Source organism: Anomalospiza imberbis, chromosome 3 (assembly GCF_031753505.1).
Source record: "Anomalospiza imberbis isolate Cuckoo-Finch-1a 21T00152 chromosome 3, ASM3175350v1, whole genome shotgun sequence".
NCBI classification, from domain to species: Eukaryota; Metazoa; Chordata; class Aves; order Passeriformes; family Viduidae; genus Anomalospiza; species Anomalospiza imberbis.
In genome coordinates, this window is record NC_089683.1 from 71,199,390 (window position 1) to 71,226,140 (window position 26,751).

At 39.9% G+C, this 26,751-nt stretch overlaps 1 protein-coding gene across 3 annotated transcripts in view; it reads left to right on the forward strand.

The window, feature by feature from the left end:
- The window catches only part of PCNX2 (pecanex 2), a 151,585-nt gene that overhangs the window by 115,186 nt on the left and 9,648 nt on the right, over nucleotides 1-26,751 (forward strand). For 2 of the 3 annotated variants that reach the window (XM_068185061.1, XM_068185062.1), the window contains 7 exons: nucleotides 8,421-8,674; nucleotides 12,930-13,163; nucleotides 15,650-15,753; nucleotides 23,103-23,247; nucleotides 24,257-24,487; nucleotides 24,838-25,112; nucleotides 26,126-26,313. In XM_068185061.1, coding sequence (XP_068041162.1) covers nucleotides 8,421-8,674; nucleotides 12,930-13,163; nucleotides 15,650-15,753; nucleotides 23,103-23,247; nucleotides 24,257-24,487; nucleotides 24,838-25,112; nucleotides 26,126-26,313 — 1,431 coding nt within the window. The remainder of the gene's footprint in view (nucleotides 1-8,420; nucleotides 8,675-12,929; nucleotides 13,164-15,649; nucleotides 15,754-23,102; nucleotides 23,248-24,256; nucleotides 24,488-24,837; nucleotides 25,113-26,125; nucleotides 26,314-26,751) is intronic. The other variant, XR_010997378.1, reaches the window with a different exon arrangement.

Consider the following 26,751-nt stretch of genomic DNA (forward strand, 5'->3'; position numbering starts at 1 on the left):
AGAATAAGACAAAATTTGTGGTTATTTTGTGACCTCAGAGACATGGTATGTAAGGAAGTTTTCTCTGGTCTTCAGAGTGTGTGGTAGAGGAGTTGTTATGGGAACAGAAACTAGAAGTTTGTGTATTGCTGTTCCGTTGTTTGGCCTGGAACAGAGAAGCCATATAGGGTGAATAAAGGAACTTACCTGAGACAAAACCAGCTCAAACATGTGGCAAGTGCTGTGCCCTGTGAGAGCTGAACCCCACTGGACTGTGTGGAATGACTGCCAGGGAAATCACACAAATTACAAGCCTGCTTAAGGATGGAGGGGAGAATCCAAGGATACAAGAGGGGATCCAAGAGGGGTTTCCCAGAGGGGAACCAAGCACAAGCCAGATAAGGATGCCTGGATCTGATGCAAACTATAACAAAAGCCTCATGGACACCAAAGTGTGAGCAGGTAATCTGCTGTGTGCCCAGTGGAGACTTCGTGGGGTGATGTGCTGCTGCCAGAGGGTTGTTTGTGTCTCCAGGTAACCCATGAGGGCGGTGTGCTTTAGATAAACTATGCTGCAGAATTGTGCCCTTCCTGTACGTGGTTTGGTCCTTCTGCCAACAAGGAGCTGGGTTGCTCCGGTGGGGCTACAGGCCACAGCGGTGCCCAGGCACTCAGGCACTAGTCTGAGTAAAAGGTGCCAGAGGGGCTGACCTGAATGCAGAATTTCTTAAGGGGATGAACCAAGGCTATTCAAAGGAAGTTGTGTGAGAGCTGAGACTGAACTTCTGCCTTGGAAGGCATTCTTTGCTCCTTCCCTTGAACAGATTGCTGCCTGCAGGGGCAAGAAGGCAGAGCAGGCTTCCATCAAGCAGCACCAAGAGACATCTCTGTGTGGACTGGGCATGTTCTTCCCCATTTCAAATCTTGCAAAGGGCTGGTGAATACAGCCTGAATATTGAATACAGTAGGATTTTTTTTTTTTCTGCAGAAGTGAGAGAACTGCCCTGGAAGAAGCTGGTGGTTTACAAAGTCAAGTGGCAGTTATTAAATACCAGACTCTGCTTTGGGCATCCTGCATTCCTATTTTTAGTTGTCTGGTCATGCACTCTTTTTTACAGGGGACCCTAATTCCTTTCATTGTACAGAATGGTTTCCCACAACGGGGAGAAAAGGGCTAGAGGAGGAACTTGTAATCTGTAATTTCTGAGCTTTGGCTGCTTCATTTCAATTTCAAACAAGTAATTTTAATTGAGGTCCCCAAAAATCTGCTCTTCCTTAAATAGGAAATCTGTGTTTGCTTTGGAAATGAGTGAATCACAACAGTGTTCTCTGTGACTGTTTTCTGTTTATGACTAAACCAAAAGCAATATTTGCATTGTGGAGCTCTGGATTTTCCTATGCGTGTTTCTCCTTGTGGTAGCTGAAAGGCTGTGCTGGCTGGTAGTGCGCTAAGAAAGCGTCACAGAGCCTTCTGAATTTAAATGTACTGTAGCAGGAGGTACTTGCCGCCCCACAGTTTGCAGTCCATCCTAACTGAGGTTTGGCATTGTAAGTGACTGATCCAGATGCCTTTCTAACTGTTTGTAATAGAAGCATTTGTCTCAGCTTTTAAATGAAAAAACAAACCCAACCAAACGCCTGCAGGCAGCCTAAGAAGGTACAGACTGAAAGAAGAGCAGACTGAAAGAAGAGATTCAGCAAATCTGGGATTCCTTTCATCTGTCTTTAGTCCTGTTTGTATTAAACACTTTGGATGAATTAGTTTTTCACTCTCCCATTCTATGGACGAAGATGGGGTGTGCGTCCATTGTGTCATTCATCCTGAATATAAAGCAGGGGGAGGCCCAAGACCTCCAGGCGTTGACAGGAAAAGCCCAGCTCTTCCTCTATGGACAGCAAAGAGAAGGTAGAAATGAGCTGAAACTGGGGGAACGCTTCCAAGGAGCTGCACAGTGGTGTGGGGGAATTGAGCCCTTTGGGAACTTAACTCTGCTGGGTGTGTTAGACCACAGCAGAATGCTAAAAGCAGCCTGCCAGAAGAAATACATAACATATCATTTAATTTGAAAGGAGGAGATGGGAAAACCCACAGTCAGGAACAAACAGAAACAATGTCAAAATATCTCCCTCTCACGAGTTCCCTGTAGAACAAGGGAGGTTTAAAATGTTTTCCTGTTTAGTCTGTGTGTCTACAGATTGGCTTTTGGGGAGTATTCAATTAGCATTACATGTGTAGAAACTACTTACTGATGGTGTTGCTGAAGTCTTCAGGAGCTGTTTTCTAAATCCTGTGCAGTATTCTTCAGTCATTTAACAAATTTCTAAATCTCTGCTGTGATTTTTTTTTTTGTTACTGCATGTTGCACGTGCAATATTCATGCTTCACTTGGAACTTCATTATATGAATCAAGGCATGAAGTACAGAGCAGACACAGATGTAGCTGTACACAGTGGCAGACAGCTGTGGCAGCAGGATGGGATTGCCCATGGGGCTCTCTGTGCTTATTTCCCACACAAAATGGTGTATGAAAGCAGCCAGTGCAGGCTATGTGCTCTAGGCACAGGACTGATGTCTAATAAGGACAGTTACTCATTTCTGCAGCATGTGTGTGGTGCATAGTTTTATTGAAGTAGCAAGTGCATTACCAGTGTAAGGAACATTTTTTTTGTGTTTGATTTTTGTTTCTGAAGGCTCTGTAGCACTAGGAAGAATCATTCTTTATTTGAAGAGTGGTTGCAACTTTTATTTTTTTACAAATATCACTTCTTGCTGTTGAGAAATAAAAGTGCCCATGTTCATGTTTTTCCTGAGACCACACTTGAGGTATGTTCAATGTATGTACTAGAACATTAAAAGGTATTGATAAATTACAAAGAGTTTGGACAAAAACAGCATTTTTTGACACATCCCTTGGGAGAAAAGGTTAAAAACCAAAAGTGCAGTGTTTGTGGGAGAGAACAAAAACTGAGAGACAAAATTCTTGGACATACTAGAAACATGGACAGAAAGGATGCAAAGGGGTTTCTTTAATCTTGGTGATTTAATTGGGAAGAAGAGCATGAAACAGGGATGAGGATACTTTATGTTAAATGCAGGAAATCTGTGATGTATAAGCCTTTCTAGGTGTACAATGATGCTCCAACAATGGAAGCTGTCTATAAATTTTGAATAGACTTAGAATACTTTCAGTAGCACGTACTAGAATAAATATTTGATGTCTTTTTTCCTTTTTCTTCCTTTCACAATTTTATGTGTATTTATGGGTGCACTGGAGAGGACTTATGGAAAGAAGGAAAATGTTAAATGCAGTGCAGCCTTTTTACTGAGAAAATATCTTTGCCAAACCCAAAATATTGCCTCTTGCATTGCACTGCAGAGGATGTGACACGAGAGGTTTTTGTGGTATTTCATAGCTGCAAGTTTAACAACAAACATCTTTGGAGAACGCTACCTCCACGTGGCCTTAGTGTGCCTCTATGGGCCAAGAAAATGAAAGGTTTCTGAGGAGAGGGGATGCCTGTTATTGTAGCAACTGATCTGGTTTGAAAACCAGGCTTTTCAGACATACAAGTGCCTGAAGGAGCTGAAAGCCAAACCACAGTTTTATACCTAACAGCTTTGATGTTTGAAGAATTGATACTGTTTTTTAAGTCCTGAAATTTTTCTTTGAAACAAGCTGAGACTATCAGAAGCTATAAATTACTGTTCTTTATCCCAGTTCCACAGGCAAAAGAGCAGGAAGGAGCCAAAAAAGTTGAAGGTTTCCAGAATGTGTCTAATTCTGAGGTTATGACTTCCATTTGTGAGCTCAGTTCATTGCTCTTTGAAATATTTGGTTTTTTGTGTTTCTAGAACCACATCTGATGTGTGTTTCAGTAGAGGATGGCCTTCCAATGGCTGTAATTATGCTCATTGTGCTTTTCTTTTTTGTGTGATAACTTACTGCTTGTTAAACTGCTATTCTAAGCAGAAGATAAATGCTGGTTGAGAAGGAGCCTTATCCATCAGAATTTGGGAATACTTGGATTTGTAGCATAAGCTTGTTGAAGCAGAACCAGACAATTCTACTGTAATACATTTATTGGTAAGACATTCTTGTGCTCAGTTTTGCCAAACAAATGGTGGGCAACCAGGTGTTTGTGTGGAGTCATCTGTGAAGAGACCTCTGCATGGCTTAGGAAATGAGTTAGCCTGGGCATGAGCCCTTTCTGTGTAGATTTGCACCTTGGTTGCTTATTTGTCAGCAATCCTCAGTGCTCAAGCTGTTGCTGCCTTCAGCAACAATAATTAGTCCCTGTTCTGGATGTGTTGTTAAACTGAAGTGTTTTATGGTAATTAAAACTGCTCCTAGAATACTTCTAGTAGGTGGTTGTGTAATGGATTTTTCTTTCTGGCCTCTCAGATATTGGAAAATGCTTTTCACTTCCTGAGTTTTCAAAATTGAATTCAAAAGCACACTATGGTTTCAGCCTTTAATTCTAGAAGGCTGGGTGATCATTCAGTTAGGTGTATTTTATCCTTTTGAAGCAAGATTAGTCTTCAGTTTCAATTTTCTCATTTCCATTTAGGTCAAATCATTCTGGCAGATCACAGGTTTGTCCTGAAATCATGATGTGTCAGGAAAATACAAAGAGCTCCATGTTCTCACCCTGGCTTTCTCCTGAGCTCACACAGGCTGACCTTGCTTTGTTCAGCTGGCACATTTTTTTTTACACTGATGGACTTTTGGCAACTCTCCGGTGTTAGATGTCTTACAAATGAATTGGTCACATCTATACTAGCAAGGGTCAGAGTGAATGACTAAACTTGAGTGAAGTGCATGAGATTATTTTCCTTCTGCAGAAAGAAATGTAAAAAAATGTTTTCCCTCAGATTTTGAAATTACTAATTACTAGTGAAAACATTTTCCTCTATTTTAATATTTAATGGTACTACACTTAATTAAATTGCAGAAGTGAAGTGCATGTTCTGTTCCCTGCTCTTTGGTTTTGTGAATAATTCTTTCAGAGTTGCTTGAACTTGCTAATTTTTTGAGAAGCAACATAAAAATTGTCATTTAAATCATCAGCTTATAGCATATACAAAAATGTCCAGGGCCAGCCTTCTGTAAAAGACAGACACAAATGCTTGACTTCATTTACTGTGTCCTGTCCCTTCTGGCTCAACATGTAAAGCTGAGCCCATGCTCTTAGTCTCTGTGGTACCAGTGTCTGGAGTAATGAACCAAAAAGGATTGATGTATGCACTGGTAAATGAAATTTTACAGTAAAATGCCAATCTGGCATTGAAATCCAGCCAGTGCATGAAGGACTAAAGCAAGGCTCCATTAAAGCTGAGAGGAAATTACTGGCAGTTGTTCTAGAACTGACTGCAGGAATTAGGAGGGAACCAACATGTACTTGAGTATCAAGCCTGAATGTTGTCTTTGTGGACTTGAGTCCTTTTACTAGATGTTGTTTGGAAATACTTATCAGCAGGAATGAGGATTTGGTGTTTTGTCAGAGCACTGGCCATTGCTCAGGTTACACTGTTAAGAGAAACACCCCAGATGCTCCACAAGCAGTGAAGACACCAAATCCCCAAGGTGGTCGTGCCCAAGTTCATCAAACAGGTTTCGTTAATCAAGTGCTTGTTTGCCAGATGTTGAAGAGCACTTCAATTTATTCTTTGGAATAAATCCATAAAACGACCACATGAACTCCTTTGGTTGTTTCGCATAGCTTTTGTAATAACACAGTTCCTCTTAGAATGACTCTTGCTCCTCGAGTTCAACATTGATTGCACCCCCTGTAGTATAATTTTAACTCTAGCTGATTAAAATTACCTAGCAAAGACAACCTGGAAGCATTTTAACCTGTAGAATTAGCTAAAAATGCAAATAATGTTCTGGCATCATCTTCTGTTTGTTATGCATGTGATGACAATTTCCTTTAAACATTGAAGGTCTCTTGAATTCACCTTTTCTTTGCTGTACCAGCTTCCTTGGCCCTGAATTTTACAAAATATGTCCCCTAAGAGAACTAGTAATTACAGAAACTGCAGTAATAATATTTGCCATTTATTGAAAGAGGTAGTAGAGAGAGTAAAGCATAGAAATAATAAAAATAAAATAAAAAAAATTTAAAAGTAAAATACATAGAAAAACAAAATATAAAGCGTAGAAATAAAATTGGATATTTCCATACCAAAAGAAAAGAAAAAAATATATTAATAGTTATATAGACTGGGAAAAGGCATCTTTAAATCCTGTTGTAGTAGAGGGATCAGGGACAGTTGTTCATTGTATTTTTCATTCTCCAACACTTGCAAACATTTGGCAATCCTTCATTTTGCACCTGGGATGAAGTTGTATCTTCTTTTAAGTTCAGTGTAATACTGACAGACCTTTAAAATTTCAAAAATAAACATAACAGTAATAGTAACAGTGCCAGCATGGAACATTTGCTTTACTCTTTTCAAGCAATGTACTAAGGAATGTTTTCCCTACTTCAGTTTGAATATGATGTCTTCTGACTTGATTTCACAGAAGCATCTGCTGACCCAGAGCAGTTCTTGGGTTTTTTGCTGTCAAGCAGTAAGTGTTAATTCATGTAGAAATCTGTGAAATATGAAGCAGAAGCAGTCCAGTTCATGTCCAGTCCAACTGGAAATGTCAGACTAATAGGTCATGTTTTGTACTTGGCAGTATTGAAAGGCAAGATGTTTATATTCGGATGACCTGAAGACTTTTAATAAATTTTCATATTGTATATCCCTGAAGTCTTAGGAGGAATGCATATCAGTGGGTGAGCAACACTGAGTTCACAGTGTAAATTTTCATTCATGGCAAACTGAACAGAAAACCCTGGAATATACTGAATTTTTTTTCCTCCATCTCTGAGCACTACGATCCTGGTTTTTCTCATGCATTTCCTTTGGATTTTTCTTTTCATTTTTACTTGTATGTTTTGCTTGCTGCACACATTTTACCAGATGCACAGGCAAAAAAAAGAAGTAATAATACATACTTTAGCATATTTTGTTGTGTTTTGAAAGGTTTTTCTTAGTGAAGAGAAAGAAATATTCTAGATGCTACTTCTGATGATACAAACTGAAGGTCACAGGTTGTTGACCAGAGAGTTGTGATGGGACTGGAACAGGCAGTTGGGAGCACAGCAGTTGTCATCATGCTCCACAGAAAGGCCTTTGGGATGCTGTGCTGCTCCAGGCTCTCTTTTGGGGTGCTGGCAGACTACAGCGAATTGAAGCTGGCACTGTGTTCTTTCCTGGCTGAATGTTCAGGTGATAAACACAGCCAAATTCTTCTCCCATTTACAGTGACACAACAGGTCTGTTGGTCCTGGTGGAGAGGGAGCTGTTGAACTGCAGTGCAGTCTCACATCTTCCTCTCCTGTCAAGTCTGTTTAGAAGTTGATGGAGTCAGCAGTCTGTGGGGTGATACTGAACCTCTGGCAGAAGGCTTGTGCAAGGTGTGTAACTTGGATCACAGGACATGCCCTTGAAAGATGGTTTATGTAACAACTCAGTGGGGAGTAAGTTCTGCAGCAGCCTATGGAGAGTAAATTTTAAAAAGAAGCATAAATCAAGAACATAAAACTAATGTATTCTGAGAATACTGGGGGGAGCACATGGGCATCTGCCTCAGTTTTTATTAGTAGTGCCCTACATAGTATAGAAACTGCATTCATAGATCTCAAATCCACAAGGGCTTGGCTTGACCATCTCGTGTGCACAGCACAGGAAATGAAAATGCAGAGTCTGCATTATTGCTTCTGCATCTGCCTCATGACTTCTTTTTGAGGTAACATATCCTTTTTAGAAAAATTTGCTCTACTTTGATCTAAAGCCTGTGTAATAGACTAATTAGAAAGCTGTTCTGTTCTTGTGATGTACTGCCACTAGTGCTGTTCATTAGAGTTGTTTGATCCAGAGTAGCTTTTACTCCAGTGGGAGAGAGAACAGCCCAGTAGGTGTTATTTTTAGAACCTGCTTTCCAAGATAGTTTGCTAAAACCTAGATTTTACAAGTGCTCTGACACACTAAAATCTTTCTTTGGGTCCACTATGTCAATTGAAAAAGCAGACTGAGACTTGGATCAATTCGCTTATTGTGCCTTACAGAGTGAGACTCTTTAGAACTGCTTCTTGACGAGTTTTTATGAAGGCAGAAGCTGTGGTCTGTTGTTTGTCTCAGCTCAGAGCCCATTAGAACTAGAACACTGGATAAGGCTCTTTTGGCTTTTATAGGTGATAGTAGTAAATGAGTAATGTACAGCCCTTTATTTGCTGCTGCAAGTAAAGTTTGTTGCCTTATCTCAGTCTTTTAGATTTTTAAAGTGCGTACAACCTTCAAACATACTTTGAATGTGAGCTTGCAAGACATCCTTTGTTTCCTCCTCCCCCAATAACTGGCAGCATGCTCTCTTTTTCTTGCTGCCAAGGGACATACTGCCAGCAGAGAGAGGTGGAAGCCATAACAGAAGGAGATGAAGACAACGAAGGCTGCTGCTGTTGTAAGCCTGGGCACTTGCCTCACCTGCTGTCCTGCAATGCAGCCTTTAACCTGCGCTGGCTGACGTGGGAGATCACACGGACCCAGTACATCCTGGAGGGATACAGCATCATTGACAACAACGCTGCCACAATGCTGCAAGTGTTTGATCTGCGCAGAATCCTTATCAGATACTATATCAAGGTAAACTCTTTGGTCAAGTGCACTTTGTTACTAGGCAGGTTTGTCAAATAGAATGCTGTTTATCTACAGAAGAAAGAGCATTTGAAGTTTTTTGCTTTATGTTTATCCATCTGCTCTACAGTCTGGCAGTCAGACTGACTTGATAGTCATCATAGAACCATATCATAGAACCATAGAATCATTTAGTTTGATCTTAAGATCATCCAATTCCAACCCTCCTTCTATGGCAGGGACACCTTCCACTGGAATAGGGATAATTAATTGATGTCTCCCTTTGCTAAATTCAATTCTGATCACTTATACTTACAGTTAGTACAGAAAATGGCAAGCATCCTTCAGTGGAGATCAGGAAGGTGAGTTACCATCCTGTAGTGATAAAATCAGGCAAAGTGTTCTTACTTATGTTCTTATGTTCTTACAACACTTCACTAACTAACAGTTTGTTATTTTTTCTTGCCTTGATCTTTCTACTGTTTCTTTTTTTTTTTTCTGGAAAATAAAAGAAAGGTATTAACAAGCATAAAGTTCTTGGGAAACTTCTGAAGAGCTGTTTCTCAAATGTACTTTTTTAGTAGTGCAAACCCCCTACTTACCTTCTGTTTTACATATATATCATAACACATTTGACATTGGTTTATTACATTGATTACGCATCAGTTCATTTACACCACTTCTATTATTGCATTGTTATTAAGATCACAATAGCCACACAGATACTAATTTGTCAAAATAATTGAACCTTATAGTCTAGTAAGACATCTTCATCCTCTGCCAAAACAATTCCCAATCCAGAAAATGAATAATTTGTTGAGCTTTATGGTCTTCTACTGAAACAGTAGTGCTGCTTGCTGTGCCACTGGTACTGCCATGAAGACAGTTGCTAAAGCTCGAAACCATCCCTGACATCTCCTTTTTACTTACATGTCCACAATTGTAAAAATCTGTCAGCTTCAGAGAGAGACCTGTTGTAAATAAGTTAATCACCATTTTTTGCAAATGAACCAATGTAGTAAAAACAAGCTCATTGCCTTACAAAGCTGCTTTGATCATGCAGTTGATTACTTCTGGGATTTCATAAATAATTTTGTAGGCAGTACTGCCTGGTAACCAACCTGCTTTGTTTAATAAACTAATTAGAAATAAAACTGCATGTGAGCATGATTTTTTTCATTTTAGAAGTGGTGTTTGTGGCTATAAATTGTTTTAAAGCAAATTGTTTTAAGCTAAAAAAAAACAAAACAAAACCCTAACTCTTCTTTAATGAGTATGTTGCTACAATTGGTTTGCTTTACTTTAAAAGGTAACCTGAATAACTGGAACATAAACTGGTGTAAGCTGGCAAATGACTCAGCTTTTGATGGGGAATGAGATTGAAAAAATCCCAGCCTAAGCTGGAATCAAATTAGCATCTTCTTAGTTTAAAGCAGTGAAGAATTTTGCTTTATATACTGGAACTGGTTTTGTGCCTTAAAATGAATTAATACACGGAGGAGTTGTGGGAAGTGTGAGGTTCACCACATGGGATGTAAGAACTTAACTGAAAGGTAGTTTAGAGCTTCTGGTTCTGGACACACATGAGAAGCAGCAGACATAGGTAAGATGGCTTAGACAAACTTCCATCCCATGTGATACAAGTGTGGTTAGTTGATCCTGTTTGGAGTAGAAGGGAGCGGGTTAAATGCTGTCCACATCACGGAGGTGTGCTGTGGCTCCATCTCCGCTCTATGCAGAGCTCATGTGCACTACTGATGGCTCTGAAAGCATGAAAATCAAATCTCTTCTTGTTGGATTTAGTTGAGCCAGTATTATTATATTGCACTGACAGAACTTTATTCTCAGAAAGGTCGGTCTTCATTCTCAGGCTGTCTTTTTAATCTACTTCTCTTTTTAGGGAAGAATGAACAGAAGATAATAATAACCTGTTGGCACCTTCAGTATTGGCCTGGGCTGGAGCTCCCTTTACTGAAGGGAGGGTGCACTCAGGAAATCCCTTCCCTAGAATGTCACTTCCCAAAAGAAAGTCATCTGGATATTTTCTCCTTTTATTTTTAAAGTAATTAGTTTTTTCCATAAACAGGGGCTTTAAAAAGATTTGGTAAAATCTTTTGTACAGCCTTGGAAAGTGAGGAGATTATAATATGTATTAGATCAGCTTTTTTCCTGTTTATTTAATGCTTGCCTCCAAATAAACAGCATCAGACACAGAGGTGAGAATTAATTCCTTCCCCACCTCTTTCTTCTGGGGGAATCTAGATCAAGACCCTGTGCAGTTTCACTGTGAACATTCTAAAAGTCTTTCACGCTTTCTTTTTAACAGTATGAAAGTAATTGCAAGAAGAACTATAGATAAGGCAGTATTCAGGTCACATAAAACACAAACTCAAAAATCACTTATGCTGGAGTTTCTGCAGGAACTGCACTTCCATTGCATTGAGCATTTGGATTGTTTCTGGTTTATTCTCTGTAGCTTACAATGTTGTAAATATTTACCATATTGTTTCAGAAATGCCATATAGCTGAGGAGGTACTTGTGTGTAAAACATATCTTGTAAGAGTTACCAAGAGCAGAATTTAATTAGGTGACAGAAGATTTTGTTGTTTCTGTGTCTGATTGCAAGTCTGATTTTTTTCCCAGCTGAATCAGCTTCTTTGCAAACACAGATAAAGGTAATAAAAAAAGCAAACTCTATCTCAAAAATCAACAAAGAGCATATATGCTTTGTTTTAGTTCTTCTATCCTTCAAGAATAATTACTGTATTGGTCTTTTAAACAACGAGTTGCATTGAGCATCTTATTCCTAAATCATATTTATTTCATTTGCAGTTTCATTGACAGCCTAGAAATGCATACATTTCTTATTATGGAAGGATTTTTATTCCCCACAAATAAAGTTGGTCAGCTCCTGTAGCCCTTCTGCATATATTTTGAAATATTTCCTGCCCAACTACTGTGATATTTTTCCCTTGTGCCTCTTCGATCTCTTCTCAATATATTCTTATTTAAACATCTTTTAGTATTCAAGAAGTCTGTGTATTCACTGAGTATTGTGTTTTCAGCTCCTATTGTTTCTGCATGAATCTTTTTTAAGGTGTGTATTGTTCTCCCCATGCCAAGAAATTAAGGGTCCATCCTGTCTGTGTCTGTCTGACTTGTCTTTTTCCTCTGAAGCTTGATTCTTCTCTTACTTTTGTACAATTTGAAAATTAAACTGTGGAGAGCTTCTGGGGTTTGTCAAAGGGCTGGTAGTGCTTCTGTCCTCTGTAATCCATCATATATTATTTTTGTGCATTTATTTGCTTAGCACTATTTCCATTGACTGTGTAAAGTACAACTACATCATCTTCAGCTGTATATACTTGCTTCTCATTTGCTTTGGTATCCAACTCTAAATTAATGTTACAAAACATTATATTGGGACTTTCCTGCTGATAGAACACACTGGAACTTCTTAAGTTTCATATTCTTTTGAAAATATGCTCTAAGTTGTGTTTGTGTAGATTTTTTTATTACTTTTTTATTTATTATTATTTTAATGTGTCCAGACAGAGCGGTTAGAAAATCTTAGAAACTCAGGTACAGATATGAGATACGTGGGTTGCTGCTTTCTAACATTTATGTATTAGGTTAAAGAGCCCCTGCTGAATGCTCCTCCTCCTTCAGTGCTTTAAAAGCAAACTCAGTTACATCAGTTATCAGCTTTTTAACCCAACATGTTAGAAAAAATCTATTTTTCTTTACCTGCTGCATTGACAAATAACAGACTTGGGTCATAAACATCTGTTACGTCTCATCTTTGTGGCTAATAAAGAATTAGGAAAGCATCATCTCCAGAAAACAGTCCACCCTGGAAAAAGAGTGCCCTATTTTGAGGGACCATCTACTACTATTTTTTCAAAACATGCCTAAGCTATTATTGATATCACCTTCTCAGTGATAGACTCTAGAACCCCACTAATATTGACATGTTTAAATGGCGGAACTCTCTATTCCTATTGTTGTATGGATTTTCCTGGAAGGCAGAAGGATATTAAAAATACTACTTCTTTTTCTGTTGTCTGCTATCAATATAAATTGTCATCTTTTTAACTTGAACACTTTTGTGAAGCAATAATGATGCTAAGTAGTAAAATGTAAGAAATAGCTATACTATTACAGTTCATAACAGGGTCCTATTTGGCTTATTCTCTTCTGTGTAAAATATGTCTGCTTTAGTCAGAGTTCAGAGTGACTAACGTTCATACATTTTGTCAACAGAGTATAATATACTTTACAGCAAGTTCTCCCAAAATCCTGGACTGGATAAAAGATGAATCCATCCAAAAGATACTGCAGCCGTATGCAAAGTGGCATTATATTGAACGTGACCTTGCAATGTTTAACGTTAACATAGATGAAGATTATGTTCCGTGTCTCCAAGGAATAACAAGAGCTAGCTTCTGCAGTGTTTATCTGGACTGGATTCAGTTCTGTGCCAGGAAAAGGGTGGAGGTATGTGTCAGTTCTATTTTTTTTTTTAGTAGTATTAGTTTTAGTGTTGCCCTGGTTTTTATAAGTGTTTTCTTTTATAGTTCTTTGACAGTTTTAAAGTTCTCATAAAACTTCTTTAGCCTTCTGATAATGTTTACATATTTGAGAGTCAGAGTTCCCACACAATTTCATGTATAAATAGAATAGTTTACATATTTCTCTGTGGGTGGAGAGAAATGACTGATTAATCTTTAGACCAGTGTGGTTGGAGAGGTGGTAATTCCATCCTCCAATCCACGGTCACCTTTGGAATTCTTTAAATACCAGATGTTTAAATAAAACGGTTTCTTTTTCTCTTTTGAACTTACCAAGCTTCTGTGTACTCATTTCGTGTCCAATAGCGACAGTTCATGTGATATGAGTGAAATGGTACCTGGCTGCTCTTTTACTTGCTCAGGATTAGTAGAATAAAATTTATTTCATATAAGCTTTTAGCTTTAATGTAAAAGGAAAGCAGGTTTTATAGAATGGAAAAAACATATTTTGGAAACTACCCGTGTGCAAAAACTGGAGTCCTAAGGAGCATCAGTCTTTGAATATGGACCCAATTCCTTACTGTGCAAATTTCCAACAATGTTAATTTCGTCAGCTCTAGAAAGCACAGATATATCAAGTGCTCACAGAAGTACTGCTAGAGCAGGCTCCATTCAGAGAATGTCATCAGAGAATAACAGTTCAGTGTTGCCAATGATTGTTACATTTGCCAAATGTCTGTGATGTCTGTGTATCCTTTTCAGAAATTTGCTTATATTTGTGTGCAGTTGTAGGATGGTAGGGGAGTGCATGGCACGCTCACTGCTGGCACAGGTCACCTCTGACAGCTCGTCACTGAAACGTGAACCACACCACAGAACCGTGTGCAACCACTACAGCTCTGGAAGGTCAAGGGCAGATGTGCAGCTGTGCATTTGCATGCTCTGAGATTACTAAGATTACTGATGGTCAGCAGTTATTTGTCAGAAATGCACTACTGTATTTCTGTGGAATAGTCAAAATAGCCCAGAGGGAGAGTACAGTTTCAAACAAGCATATTGCCTCCATCCAATTTTCTGATTATTGCTGATAGTAGCAAAAGTGGAGAAGTGTCTCTTTCCTGGCCATGACGTGCTGTATTTGTGCATTTTTCCACTCAGGATCACAGACTGCATGTCCCATTGCTGACCTTACCTGGTGTAACATCACTGAACCTTTCCTGAAACATCACCAAATATTTCTGCTCCACTTTGGTTCCTTCTCATGTCTCTGATGCTGAGTACCATTCCACCAATACTCCTGCATACCATTATATTGATATTGTTTTCATTGAATTGTTGTCTGAGCCCTTTCCAAAATACCATCTTCTCCTACTGGGAATACTTCACTTCTTTTCTTTCTCATCTCCATGTCTCAGCTCCCAAGGTCTGATGCACAAAGAGTTGCATGGTGCGGGGAAAGCCGCTGTTAATTGATGCCTTTCCCCTTGTTCTCTGCCTTAGATTTTCAAATTCAATAATAGATTTAGGGATGCCAATAGACTTGAAACATGTAAGTTAGGCTTCAAAAGGCAAATTAATGCCTGCACTGGTGCCACACACATACGTTTATCTTTTTGTTACATATTTTACCTTTGTTTTTTAATTCATTGATTATAGAGAAGCACAGTTCATGTAGGAGGTGGGATAAAAAACCCCAAGTTCATTCTACACGTAACCCAGAAAATCAATATATTTTATAGAAGGAGCTACATTTCTCCATTATAATTGGCTTCAGTTTTGGAGTCAGAGAAAGCTGGAAGAAATCACTCATTGCGTGGATGCATGTATCCTCCTGAAGATTAACTTGCATGAGGGGTTGTTCCAGTTTTTTCCTCCTGCATGGTAGCAAAGTTTTCTTTGTGAAAATTTCATTAAAAAACCTCTCCTGAGCTAGTAAATGTAAATGCAGTATTCTGAGTGCTTGTTAAAATGGGCAGTCAGTGTCATCAACCATTTAGATAGATATTATTATTTACTGGAAGTGTGTGCCTCTGAACTTTTCCAAAGGTATTGTACTTCTGAAATCTGTGGTAAGGTTTCACAGAAACTGTGTTCCATGAAAAGGGTTTTGGCTGTCTCCAATTGCAGTGTCTCCCAACAATGAGGAACCTCCAGTTTAGAATGTCAGATCTGGGAGGAGTGTAAGCAAACAAAAATCCCACAATACAACACCACCACCACCAAAGCTCCTTTCCCTTGGGATCTCACTACCTGAGAATGAAATGTTCTGTTTCCAGCCAGTGGGCAAAACAAGCTTGCATTTTGCAAAAATCCTCTGATGGTGATGGTCTTCCTTCTTGGTCTGTTTATTTGCAAAGAATGTTTTGGTGTGCAGGTCCAGGTTCATGCAGATTTTATGAATATCACTATTTGTGGTGCTTTTAAATGTGATGTTTGCACTTAGAGTAACGTGCTAATCTTAAAACTTTGTAGCACCTGGACAGCGATGAGGACTCTCCTCTAGTGACGCTTTCCTTTGCCTTGTGTATATTGGGTCGGAGAGCTTTGGGAACTGCATCTCACAATATGGCCATCAGGTAAGCTTTAGGAGTCCCTTTTTCCTCATGTTAAAACAAAGATCTATTTGCCTTTTTTCACGTGATGTGGGATCTCAAGAGAAGATTAGATCAAGGTAAAAATCTCATTCCTTCATAAAATGTTTTCTGTCATTCCTGGTCATCTTTTTCTTTGTGGTTGGCTAAATAACTGATTATTTTATAGGGCAAAGCAGAATTTGTGATTGAAAGAATGGGTACCAATGGTTATTACTTGGGTTCACTCATGCCTGGCTGCTGGAATGCTGTTCTTCCTCTGGCATTCCAGCAGAAGGAAGAAATCTACAGAAGAGAAAGAAACTGTTGTCATCTGAGTTGTAGTTAGCTAAATAATAATAAATGAATATGAGTTCTTCTCTGTATTCCTCAGGGGTGTATTCCTGTTCACTGTGCCACTTCATTCTGGCAACTAAGGAAGGGAGAGCCTCTCACCTCCTGAGGCTGCAGCTTTGTCTGTTCTCACTCTACCTTGCTCATTTGTTCATTCATTCTAAACACTTCTTCCTAGGAAGTCTGGTTAATTAAAATATGCTTCACTGATATTGTTTCTAAATATGCTCTTCATCTTTTCATTAGGGATTCTTCCATTTTTACTGAGAGTTCTGAGTTGTTTGGGTTTTATACAGTATAATTTACACTGAGCTATAAATGAGGCATTTTAATAATGAAATAATGATTATTTTAATGGAGTTTAACTTCTCACATAATTTTAGGGGTTTATTAGATTTATTTGAACCCTCTGTGTGCACAGGAGTTTATTAACAATGGAGAAGCTGAATAAATACAGCTTCTAAGTGACCTTGCTGTGTTGGCACAGAATGGTGAGCAAAGCTACCTAGACCTCTATCAACATACTCCTTAGAGAGGATTTGTCTTACTAACAAGCAAACAGAGACAGCATGTGTGATTTTGAATGCATTTTGTTAAAACAGTCTTTTAAAATATTCATTCTAGCTTTGTTACTTGTTGAGACTTTTATAACATTTTGTTTTATGTCTTCCCTGCACAATGTTTGTGGCTCACGTGGCTTATTTCTTGTTGTGCTGATGATTTCTGCTTTCTAAAGTGGCTTTTGCCATCTCTTTTCTACTAGTCTTTGTACATTCCCTTCCTGTAGTAGTTTTCCTCTGGGCTGCATTTCTTCTCCCTTCATTCCTATTCACTCAAATTAGTGTGATGTTAGGTAGGTAAATCATTGGTATTTTTTAAATTGTCCTATTTTTTTGATGATCCAAATTTTAGAGTTTGGAGGCACGATGGGAAAGTTTATGTGCATTTATGATATTTGTTCGAGAAAAGATTAAAGTGATTTTGATCTGTGCCTGCAATAGATAGGTCACAGCCATATTAGGAATTCATCTGAAAATAACACAAAAGCTTCCTAAAACTGTCATCACGTTGCATGTACTTTCCACTGGATCTTAAAATCTTCATTACAATGCTTTGGCTCTAGTACAGATACAATAACAATGTCCCCTATTTGTACTGGCTTACATGGCTAGTAGCTAATGGAAGGGATAATATTATCAGAGACTTTCCAAAGCTTAACATGGAAAGTATGGATGTTGAGCATAATTATTTGTATAGTGTTCTGTAAAGATTTTAATAATAATTTCAGGAGTCAGCTATATCATGTCTTTTCAAAATCTGACAAATAGCAATGAACTGAATTACTTCCTCTCTTTTGATAAGTGGACTCTCCATATTTAACAATACTTTTTTTGGGGAGGGAAGGTCTACAGAAAGGCAAAAACTGGGGTAGTCATCTGAGGTGCACAGCTCTGTCCCTTTTTTTAAAATCTGTTCTATATAATCTTCAATTAAGCCCTGGTTTTCTTTTTATTAAGCAAGTGCTCCAGGGCAGTATCAAATCACTGTATTTTTAAAATGTATTTTGCGACATGAAAGGGACTAAGTGGAAGCTTCTGTCGGTATCTTTTCCAATGCTACTTCACAAAAGCTTTCCCTGGAAAAGTTTCACTGTGGAAAAACTATGTCACTTCCCCACCTGGCTAAATTACCTTTAATGCATTTCCACAGTCAGAAGGATCTGGAGAAATAGAAAAGGAATCTGAGTAGCACAGTTGAAGTTATAAATTGCTGCAGCTACAAAACATTACTTTAGTTTGGTAAATTACATTTCTTCTTGTCTTTCAGAACATATATATTTTATCTGACAAAACCAATTTAGTAGAAATCATTAACTAAGAAGCAAGGTGGATACCCCCCTGACATCAAGACCTTTATCAACAGAAATCCCCCAAATACATTCACTTGAGCATGAAGGGCACCCTACTAACGGTGTTTATTGCATCAGACAGATCTGCACAACTTGTTTAAACACAAATGAGCAGTCGGTCAGTGAAACTCCAGTACGAATACAATTATACAGTGAGCATGCCAGGGGGAGGAGACTTTGTCCAACGTGTGCGATGCTGATGAGGCCAGAAGGAGATGCTCATGAGAATTGTCTTCAGGCACTCCTCTCTCTGTGTTTGGCAGAGCACAGCAGCTCTCACCAAGGGCAATCTCGAGTGTTCTGCTGATCCTTGCCCCCCAGCTCTCACACTGCTGCAGGTCTGCATTCAGTCACAGGGGGCAGAGGTACTTGAGGTCCTCAGAAGTGGGAGGAACGTTTCCTTGAGTGATGCTTCACAGTCCTTTTCTTTGAAAAGGTGCCGTGATATTTCGGGGACCTTTCAGAGCCTAGTGGTGCTGAAGAGGGTTTTAGTTTTCTCAGGAATGGTCAGAGCAGGCAGTCCCACAGCCAGATGCGTGCCTGAGAGGGAGATGTACCACATGTATGAGGTTGGAACCAGATGATCTTTAAGGTTCCTTTCTTATCCAGGCCATTCCATAACTCTGGCTGTTGGGGTGTGGCTAATTTTGTCAGAGGTCAGGGCTCCTAACACATTTTGTCACACTCAAATGCTGGATTACAAAAATACAGATTTAGATTACTCTGGTAAAACTCTGAGAATGTACCTTGAACATCATCTCAGGACTTTCTGTTAATTCTCTCTGTGGACCATCTTGTGTACAACATTACTAGAGCTTTTGGGATGAGTTTGGAGATGTAAGGGCCAAGTAGGCATCATATTCTTCTCACTGTATTAAGCATTTCAGATGTTCAGTGGAAGCAAACCAGCCAAGAATCTGCTGTGCTCTGCAGCTCATGTTTCGTTCTCAGAGGTGACTGTGCAGGTTGTAGGAAACTTCCTCTGGACTAAATCTAGTCCTTGCTGTGTCTTGGAGGAGTGACAGTCATCCAGCTGCTGTGCAATGGAGCAAAGGTAATGTTACCGTGGGCTGTGCACTACAGAGTCGAGAGTCAAGTTTACATTGTGTATGCAAACTATCAATTTGCACTCATTTACACATGATTTTGTCTAATCTATTAATCAGCAAATGTCACTGTGTAAACCAAGATTTTAAATGCTCTTATATAATGTATGTAAATAATTATTCACTGTACCTGTTCATGTAAATGTCAGTAGAAACCTAACATTAACACTAGATTACATAATAAATGCATTCATTAAGGAGGCAGAATATTGCAATGCAAATCACTTGCTCTTTTAAACTGTCATTAGGAGGCATCCTGCACAAAATGCAATTTGAAGAATGACATGACATTACCATTAATTTATTCAAATGTGGGTGATATGTTTAGTTTTGTATTTGTTTAAAAATACAGAATAATTCTGTTCAGCCACTAAAGCTACTAGTAAAGAAATATTTAGTAAAAATTTCAAATTTGGAAAAATACAAAAATCTCTCAGTAAAGCATCTCTCATCAGATACTTCCAACACTACCAAGATTGGCTGCTCAGGTTCCCCAGGCTCAGTTTGGACAAAAAGTCATTCCAGGGAAGGCCTCTGCCTGGAGGAACTGCTGCTCATTTTGAAACACGGGGAAGAAGCTGGCCTCACTTGCCCCTTCCCACTTGGTTACCCCACTGCACTGCCCAGCATCTGAGGGAAGGGGGAGACATAGTGGGCATGGACCGTGGCACCACAGGGTGCTGCACTGCTGGTGGGAGTTCAAGCAGACAGTGCAGCTTGATGTCTGCCAGGGCTGAGCAGGGCAGAAAAGTTTGACACTCAGCTCACAACTACTGTCATCCAAAATATCCAATTAGAAGGGTTACCACTGAAAATATTTCAGGTGATCTATGACATTCAGGTCATTACTAGCTCACAGACATGCCCATTCCTTTATTCCTCAAATAAACCTACAGTTGACACTGGAGAAGGTCTGCAGATGCAAAATACACACAGAGGTATTCACCAGCTCATTAGTCTGCATCCATACTGATTTCAGGCTGGCACTAAATGCTTTTAGTTTCAGCTGTCAGAGCAGCGTAAGGAGTGCAGTAGGAGGGAGTATTTGCTTTGGCACTGTTGCCCTTCCTCTGGTGTTTGTGGTGCTACTTAATCCCCACTTTTCTGCACCTTCCAGGGGCTGACAGTTCCCGTGCACCTACCAGTCTTGTTCTGAAATAGCTTGCAGTTGTGACAGCAGCTTTTCAGGTTGTTAGCTCAGAAGGTTGGAAATGTTGCCAGATACCATAGTTATGTCTCTTACAGATTAATGTTGTTTCTTTGACATGTAATTTTACCTTAACATGGTTTTAAAATATTTTGAACCAGCCTGTAACTACAGCAGATTACTAATTGAGGTATGTTAAAAGTGGGCCAAGAAAACAGCAACAACCTTGAGTGAGGTCTGAGATCAAAGTGGATGAGAGTCAGGCCTGAGATCAAAGTGGTTGACTTTTACAGCTTCATAATAATCTCATTAGTGTCTTCAGGAGAGAGCATAACAATGGGAAGAATAACGAGAGCTGTATCTTATATGGATTAAGGAGGGTGCATGTTACAGAAGTAATGGCTTGAGATAGTGTCACATTATAGGCAAAATGTACCCAAAAGCCTCATTACAACTGTCAGGAGAATAAAAGATGCCCATGGTTTTGTGAATACAGCAATCTCCTCCAGACCGCTCTGGTGGAAAATACAATACATAAAATAATTGACTCTCAGCCTCTCACAACTACTGCCACCACTGATTTGCTCCTTGTAGCAGTCATGTTTGTTCTTAAAAATCCCCTGAGTTAGAGAACTTATTATGCAGAGGGATGACAAATGGATGAACCTCCCCTAAGCCCAGGGAGAGCTGTACATGCTTCCCCCTGCTCCCTCTGCTGATGCTCAGCTGTTGTTTACGTGGCTGTCCTAGTCCCGGCCGTGCCTTCAGCACATCCTGCAGCCTGTTTAGCTGGTGCTGATGGCCGCAAGGCACTTTGATGTGAATGCAAACTGTCTGTCTGCTCTGGTGTTCAGATTTGACTCTGAGAGCCTCCCAAGATATAAAAACCACTTCTCTCTCCTGCCTACTCCTCCCTTCGTCCCAGCCAACTTTTCAGAGCAAATACAGGGCATTATGTGGGGCGAAGCTATACTACAGATTCAGAGTTCAAGGTAGCTTTTAAAATTTCTTCCTGGGAAGAATATTTAGGTACAGAAAGTTTGTTTTTTTCCAGGCAAGGATTCAGCTGTGTATGCTGATGTTGTCTCGTGGGTGGGCAAGTGAAAGGAGTCTTCCTGATGTGTAGCCTTTTCAAAGGGGGCAATAGTCACGTATTTCACCATGCTGGCTGCACTCACCATTCTCCCCCCACCCCCACCCTCCCAGCTGGCTCATTCTAGGGCTTTCCTAGCTATTAAGCAGGGTTTGAGTATATTATCATTCTCTCAACTGTGAAGATGATGGATTGAAAGTCAGTGGGGACCAGGACTCAGTCCTTAAGGACACATAATAACTCCCACTGAAATCAGTGCTTGAATGTTTTGAAGATCTGAGTGTGCCTGTCTCACATAGGCATGTTTTAATACATAACTTGGTACTAATAAATGCAAATCAGTTAAGAATTCATAAAAGTTTCTCTGTACTCCTTATGTTCCCAACAGTAGCCCTGCCTTTCTGGGTAGTTTTGGTCCCACTGCTTAGTTGATTACATGATGCTTTCGTGGAGAAAATCGGTATCCAGCTGTTTCTCTGGTAACAACATATGTATTTCCACTTTAATTTCTAAGACACACTACCCACCAAGAGCAAAATTAGAATGCCTTTCAGCTGAAGCTGGCCAGGCATTCTCCCAGTCTCTTCTTCCTCTATCTGAGAAGAGAATATATTGAAAAGATTTTTTTCTTTTTTATAAAATAATTAAGAAAGCTCAATTTTGTGGAAAGATTGTGTGTCCTCTAGAGAAAGGCTGAGCAGTAATGAAAATTACTAACATCTTAATATAGCTTCTCCCCAGAGTCTTTACGATCTAAAAGACCAACTGTTGTAACAGTGAGTAAAATCTTAGCAGGTAGATGAAACCATGTCCTGTGGGTTTGCAAGATATGCCTCTTTTTAATAGATGGTTGTTTTCCTCAATTTTGAGACCACTTCTTTAGAGCAACATTGGGACAGCAGTCACCTACAAGCATTATACAAGTGACAGTGAGAGTCTTGTAATTCAGGGTGGAGATCAGAGCTGAGAGCTCATGGTTTCTCTTCACAAAGCCCTTGCACAACCATCTTCTAACAACTACCTGATGTTGTAGCTTTTACCTTGTGCTTGTATCTCAGGTCCAGGTAAACCATCATGCAAGGCCAGGCAGAACTGCCTACATCTAGTTTCTTACATTAGAAAAAAGAAACCCAGTGTGTATTGCTTTAGGGCTCATTGTTTGAGAAGGAAGCACCTGTTGGTTGATTCCTGCTCTCACCTGGTTTGCTGAACAGTTCTGAAATACAGTATTCTTGGTACATCTGCTTTAATGTTCACATTTAGGTTTGAATGCCGTGAGAAAAGTCTTAGATTTCCTGAAAGGGTTTTTTCCCATTATTATTTTTCACTCACAAGGAGAAGTGCTAACAGGACTGATCAATAAACTTCCAAATAAGGAAGCAGCTTCTGCTGGCTGCACATGGAGTGCAGCTGGCACTCTGACCTGGTCTCTTTGGCACAGCTGCAGAGAAGCAGCACCTGAGGCACCCTGTGACTCAGTCATCCATCCCGAGGACATCCTTCATTCCATTCTTCTCGTGGCCAGTCATTTACAGAGCACACAGAAGGAAAACTGGTTCTCCCAAGGAATGTTTATTTTGTCAAAGAAACATGATGTGACCCCTGCTTTACACCCACCGCAGGCACTTGCCCTGGGCCAGTGGGTCACCGGCCACTGCACAGGTCAGCAGGAGGCTGGTGACTGACAGATCTGACTTGCAGAGATGGGAATGACTTCTGGGAGTGACTGCTGCCTTTCTCTTACAGCTTGGACTCTTTTCTTTATGGGCTCCATGCACTGTTTAAAGGAGACTTCCGGATAGCAGCCAAAGATGAGTGGGTCTTTGCAGACATGGATCTGTTGCATAAGGTTGTTGCCCCGGCAATCCGAATGTCTCTGAAGCTACACCAGGTAGGACATTTATTTATGTATTTATTTTTAACATTTACTGTTGTGTTTGTTTTCTTTGGAAAATGCAGGATACCTTAGCAACTGTCCAAAGGAGGAAAAAAAAATAAAAGAGGGAAATTGAGTACTTGACACCTTATTCTAAGAAACATCCTTTACCAAGATGGAAGAGTTTGGCATTTATTTATTTTGCATTCACTTGATTTTCTTTTCTGAACCCCCTAGCTGCCCATTTGAAACCACTTTGCAGAGCTTGGCCCTGCATTTTTCATCAAAAGAAAGCAGAAAATCTTGTCATATTTTGCTTGTGTGGATACTATAAAGGTGGTTTCTAGATTGATGGGAAATACATTGATTATGCTGATTTCACTGCTAATTTCAAGTCAGGCTCTGTAGAGCTTGGAGTTGATTTTGTTCCTGCTCTGGCACATTATGATTTAATATGCTTTTATCATTAATGATATTTATAATTGTTCTGGATGTTACTGAACTGCTGTAAATTTCTATCTGCTTCTTTGGCACAATAATTTTATGGTGTTATCGCTGGCCGTGGTGCTGCTGGATGAAATTTCAGTATTGTGGTATTTGCTGATGGATTCCCAGTTTGTGCTATTGTTGGTTGGGTTTTGTGAACAGAATTAAGAATTTTCACAAGAACTGTGAACTGTCCTAGGTGATATCTCTCGCCAATTTACCATAAAACTCTGCCTCCCATAGTTTCACACTCCATTAAAAAAAAAAAAAAAAAAAAAAAAAGGATAAGCTGGTATTCTCCAAGTGCCTTTGTCCAGTGTAGTCATGAGATCAGAACAGGCTACAGTAAAACTGAAATTGTACCTTTCTATATCTCTGTTAAATGAACCTCCCAAAAGATACTCTTTATCAAGTGTCAAATCACTTGGAGGTGACCAGCTAGCAACTGTTTGGAAGCCAGTATTTTGTTTACTGTCAATAGTTTTTGTGTTTTCATGAATGTACCTGACCTATTCAGTACTTTTTCCTGTACGACCAGGACCAGTTCACGTGCCCAGATGAGTATGAGGACCCAGCAGTTTTGTATGAAGCGATCCAATCCTTTGAAGAGAAGGTTGTGATTTGTCATGAAGGGGACCCAGCCTGGCGCAGCGCAGTCCTGTCCAACCGGGAGGAGCTGCTGACTCTCAGACATGTGGTAGATGAAGGAGCAGATGAATATAAAGTTATCATGCTCCACAAAAGCTACCTGAGCTTCAAGGTGATCAAGGTACATATGCCATCTTTCTAATATTGCAGTAATTTAGGGCTTGGTAACTAGTACTATTTCTGAGTAATGTGGCCAAAAGGAGAAGTTAATTGTAGCTTTTAAAGTAGGGACTGGAGGCCAAAAGAGCTCTCTTCAGTTGACTTCCATTTTGCCACCCGTGTTTGTGTCTCTGAAATAACATTCCAGGCTTTACGAGGGGGTAGCTGCAAAAGTTCATAAAAAGCTGTTGGTGCAAAGACATCATGATGTGTTTGCACACTCAGCCACTGCCGTTCTACTTAGATCCTGTAGTTCTGCATCTTGAGTAGCCAATGTTTTTGCATGATCTGCATGTTTTAACCCACCTGCAGGTCAACAAGGAGTGTGTCAGAGGGCTTTGGGCTGGCCAGCAGCAGGAACTGATTTTCTTACGCAATCGTAACCCGGAGAGAGGAAGCATCCAGAACAATAAACAGGTGTTGCGGAACTTAATTAATTCTTCATGTGATCAGCCACTGGGATATCCAATGTATGTTTCCCCCTTAACCACCTCGTACCTTGGGACACACAGCCAACTGAGGAACATTTGGGGGGGACCTGTCAGTTTGGACAACATTAAAAAGTGGTTCAAATCCAAGTGGTTAAGGTAGGTGTTAAATTTTGACTATGCTGATAAGAGACCCTGCAGTGTCAGTTTCACTGTGTTTTCTGTTAAAAGAGAGTAATTCTGTATTGTTATCTATGAGTAAAAAAAATTAATTGCAAGTAACTCAGAATATAACAAAACAGTGATGCAAATAGAACAGAAAGAAAATCCATTAACTCATTCATGACAAAGCTTTCTACATGTTCAACAAGAGTCATTCAAATCACACAGCACTACAGACACTTCCCTCATTCCATGGAATTTTACTGTTTATGCCATCTAAAGAAGGGTATATTTTCTGTAACTCTGAACATGAGTAAATGTACTGGTGGATTTTGGTGAGTTATGCTCCAAAGCTTCAGCAGTTACATATCCACCCCCAAGTTATTGTTCTTAACCAAAGCACACCTAAAAATGTACGTGCTATCCACCAAAACTGCCTGACTTCCCCTAGCTATTCATGATCAGTCCCTGACACTGCATGTCCAATTCCTGCTTGCACTTTTCACACAGCAATAGCTCCCTTGCCTCATTCTCTGCCCTGTTGCCACTGCAGCTGAGGAAAGGCAGGGCACCATGGAGACGCGATGGGAGCCAGCTTGCATACCAAGACCTATGTTAAAATGTAAATATTATAGCAAATGGCTTAACATGCTAGTTTCCCACCATGCAGCCCATCCCTCTGAGCTCTCCAGCCCATTCCTCTTTGCTACTTGGTTACCTCATGCAAACTTTAATCTTGGGAGACCACTGTAACATTAGATAAAGAGCCTTAAGGTATTTCAGTGTTCCAAAGCCAATAAACACAGACAAGGGTCATGAACAATTGTCTTGTGTCATATACAATTTTGTTCCAAGAAAGCTTATCACACCATCGTCTTTGCCATCTCATAAAATGTCAGAAGACCTGCAGTGGTGTGGGAGACAACACTCTTTGAGGGCACCTAACAGTGGTGACACAAATTTTCATGTGCAACAAGTGGCTGACCCTGTGTGTGTGTTCCTGCAAACAGAATGCGAAAGGACTGCCATGCAGCAGCTCACCATGAGAGAGGCAATGTTGAAGAGGTGGATAGTGCAGGGGGGTCTTCATCTAGCAACAATTCCACAGGGAATTCAAGCCAGAGCAGTAGCTCACAGCCCACCAGGGATGGAACCCCTCAGCTGCAAACTTCATCTCAAGAGGTCCACCAGCGGGCAGGTATTTGCACAATTTACTTGCCTTTCTCTGGAGGCTTCTCCTGGGGGGGTCACATGGATAGATGCCTTTGGGGAGTCCTCAAATCCAGTGGAAAACTAATTTCAGAAAGAGAGTGCAGTTTGTCTCTCCTAATGAGCAAGAACCTGTAGGAGATGGCTTCCCAATATTGTTCCAGGTATTTACGGGGAGAGTGTAACACAAAAGTGATTCACCAAAGGTTCCACTGTCAAAGTACATTATGGGTAATTTTTGGCCTAGCAGGTGCCACTAAGAATGCCATAATGAGAAATGCAGATGGGAGGGAGTGTATACATGCCATGCAGGGAGCCTGTACCACGGTGAACCTCTGCTTATTGTTGGCTGGGAACAGCAGAAAGAAAGCATGCAAAAATCTTAATTATCTTGGAAGGACTGTGGCAATTTATTTGAGGAATTGGT